The sequence below is a fragment of the Fukomys damarensis genome, unplaced genomic scaffold (genome assembly GCF_012274545.1).
Source record: "Fukomys damarensis isolate Sample0158 unplaced genomic scaffold, DMR_v1.0_HiC HiC_scaffold_17, whole genome shotgun sequence".
NCBI classification, from domain to species: Eukaryota; Metazoa; Chordata; class Mammalia; order Rodentia; family Bathyergidae; genus Fukomys; species Fukomys damarensis.
The window spans coordinates 46,003,505-46,006,392 of record NW_022900929.1 but is presented as its reverse complement, the minus strand read 5'-3'; the positions used below and the strand labels follow the sequence as shown (position 1 = coordinate 46,006,392).

The 2,888-nt window shown below is 38.9% G+C and overlaps 1 gene segment (V, D, J or C); it reads right to left on the bottom strand.

Moving 5' to 3' along the window:
• Positions 1-2,035: 2,035 nt before the first annotated feature.
• LOC109118480 lies at positions 2,036-2,437 on the bottom strand. The segment is given in 1 exon segment: positions 2,036-2,437. A coding segment is annotated over 1 exon segment (402 nt).
• Positions 2,438-2,888: the final 451 nt, after the last annotated feature.

Here is a 2,888-nt window from a genome sequence, read left to right as displayed (position 1 = left end):
AATGATCAGTGATGTGGGACATTTTTTCATACATTTATTTGCTTCTTTTACTTGTTTGTCTGAGAAATGTCAGTTTATTTCAGATACCCATGTTTGAATTGGGTCTTTATATTTGGGGGGGGTCTGATTTTTTTTTTTTTAGTTCTTTATATATTCTATGATTCCAATCTGATGACATGCTGGAAAAAGAAAACTATGGTAAAAGGGGTAGTGATTGTCAGGGGTTGGGTTCAGAATGGAGTAAACAGGAAAAGTACAGAGGGTGGTTAGAACAGTGAGAGTATTCTGTACAACAGTATAAGTAAGGGTAGATTTGATTCCTTAAATATGTATCAAAATCCGTATACAACCAGAAACGTGACTTCTAATGTAAACCATGGGCTTTGAGTGACTCGGCTGTGTGACTGTAGGTTCATCAGTTGCTACAAATGGACCACTCTGGTTGAGAATGATTATAATGGAAGAGGCTGCAAGGGTTGGTTGTCTGGGGTGATGAGCTAAACCTGAACCTACTTTAAAAAAAAAATTGTTTAAAAAAGCGGTGGGGCTTTACAAACGTATGATCTGTAGTTCACAGTTAGATGTGGTGAACAGAGATAATAACATTAAAATGGGCAGGTGTATAAATAAAAATATAAGTGGCAAATATGTTAAATGAAGCTCCATTTGATTTATAATTTATATATATATATTTTTTTTTTCCTTTCCCTACCCTCTTTCTTCCTCTTTCTTCCCTACCCTGTGTTATGTACCATTCCTTAGTCTGTTACAGACATTTCCAATATTTGTTGCTTTCCAGGCTGTGGTGAAGAGCATGGTTATTCTATTACTTATACATTTTTTCAGTGGTGTGCTAGGTGAGTTTTCATGTTTCATCACAACTTTTAAAATTTTGTTATCACTGTAGCTGTATCATTTTCTATGTTTGTGAGTTTCTGCATCTTAAGATTCTTTATTTTCTTTTTTTTTCAGCTTTAATTGAGTTTATTGGTATATTTTAGGGATACAGTACAGTTACATTCATTGTTGGGATCTTGTACCTCTACATGACAAGTCTTGATTCTCATTTTTTCCCCTTACCCCTGCCCTCCCTTCACCCCCTCCTCCCCTCCCCATCTACAAACACTTTATTTTCATCTTTTCAATCTCTCACATTTTTTCTTTTCCCTTATTGCCCTTCCCCTACCCATCCCACCTTCCCTACACCTTTATCACCTTTCTTCCCATTTCTAAATGTCAGTAATCTTATTAGGATCTTATGTATTATTGCAGAGTATTCACACCAGGGAAACTATTTGGTATTTACACATGTGTGACTTATTTATTTCACTTAGGAGTATATCTTCAATATGTATCCATTTTCTTTATTTTCTTTTTAATAGGGTTTCCTGTTAGTAAGAGTAAAAATGTCTGCTTAACCTTCCTTTGGTTCTGCAAAGGAACTCACATGAGGCTGTGTGAGAAAGTCAAATGACTTGTGTAACTAAGGATCCACATTATTTAGACATGAGTTGTTCCTCCAGTTACACTTTTGGACCCTTTTTCTTCTGAATATCAGCTTGTATCTACTTCTTATTTACAAAAAAAAAAAAAGGAAAAATTATCTGCATTATGAAAACCCTTTTTTACCATTTGCATCATTGGTACAAGTGAGGTCCTATCGTTCCTCAATTTTTCTATTTCCTTCTTTATGCATTAATAAACTGAGAGCTTGGAAAGCTGTAGCTCTCCTGTTGCCTCTCCTTCCACACTCTGGGAGACATTGTTAAGAATCCACTCTCTCTGGCACACGTGGCTCTCACATAATAAGTCACAGCAATATCTAACAAGGTGGGTGACTTGGATTGGGGGCTTCCCTCTGTCTGCAGAGATGCACACAGAGACCACTATAACAGTTAAGTAGTTTTTATTTGAGATTACTTTAGTTGAGAAAAAAAAGAACTATCAGTGTAAAATTCTGGCTTCGAGTTCACTAATGCAAAGCTGGTTGTGGCAGATGTGTACCTCGTGTTCTGCTCTAGACACTTGTAATATATTACATCACCCAGAGGAGTGGAGAGGTGAACACTACAGCCGTGTGGAAACCACAGTGGACTCTAGAAGCAGATACCAAGCCAGGGCTCTTGTTGCTGCTGAGTTTGTGCTCGGCTCCCCCTACAGTTCCTGCCACCGTGTCACTCAGAGCACAGTAGTACACAGCCGAGTCTGACTCTTGCACTGAGGCTTTCTCCAAGTGGAAGGAGCTGGCTGCTTTATCATACGTGGCTTCAAAGCCTTTGTTACTTCCTTGCTCACTGGCTTTCATGGCTTTTAGAAGGACTTGTGGACCTTCTCCAGGATATTGGACATACCAGAGAAGAGTGGGGTACCTTGAGGCTGTGTAAGTGCAGTTTATGGTCAGGACAGCGTGTTCCGAGAGGATCACTTGGCCTCCCATCTGTGTCACTGAATCTCCATGTGTCCTTCCTAGGGAAAAAAGAGATCTGTGTCACTTTGATGATAAATTCATTGTTAACATTTTTGCTGACATGGAACAAGGAATGTAACATTTAACAGGCATTTTACTTACCAAATATTAAGAATATCACAATCAGTAGGCCTGGAGAAGTGCTCATCTTTACAGCATTTCCTCAGTAATGTTCTTGATTGTTAACATGAAGAACTGTTGAGATGATTGTGAAACCATGATTCTAAACCCACACTTCGCACAGGAAATGAATGTGTTAGGTAGCTGCGCCCCCTGGTGGACAGGAGTGAATGTTTTCCGGGCGTTCTTCCAAAGTGAGAAAACGTCTTCATCCCTGACTTCCTTCGCAGACTTCGTGTAGCCTTCGTGCATCTAAAGGAGAGCTATAATAACATCTAAGGTATTCTTTGTTCATAACACA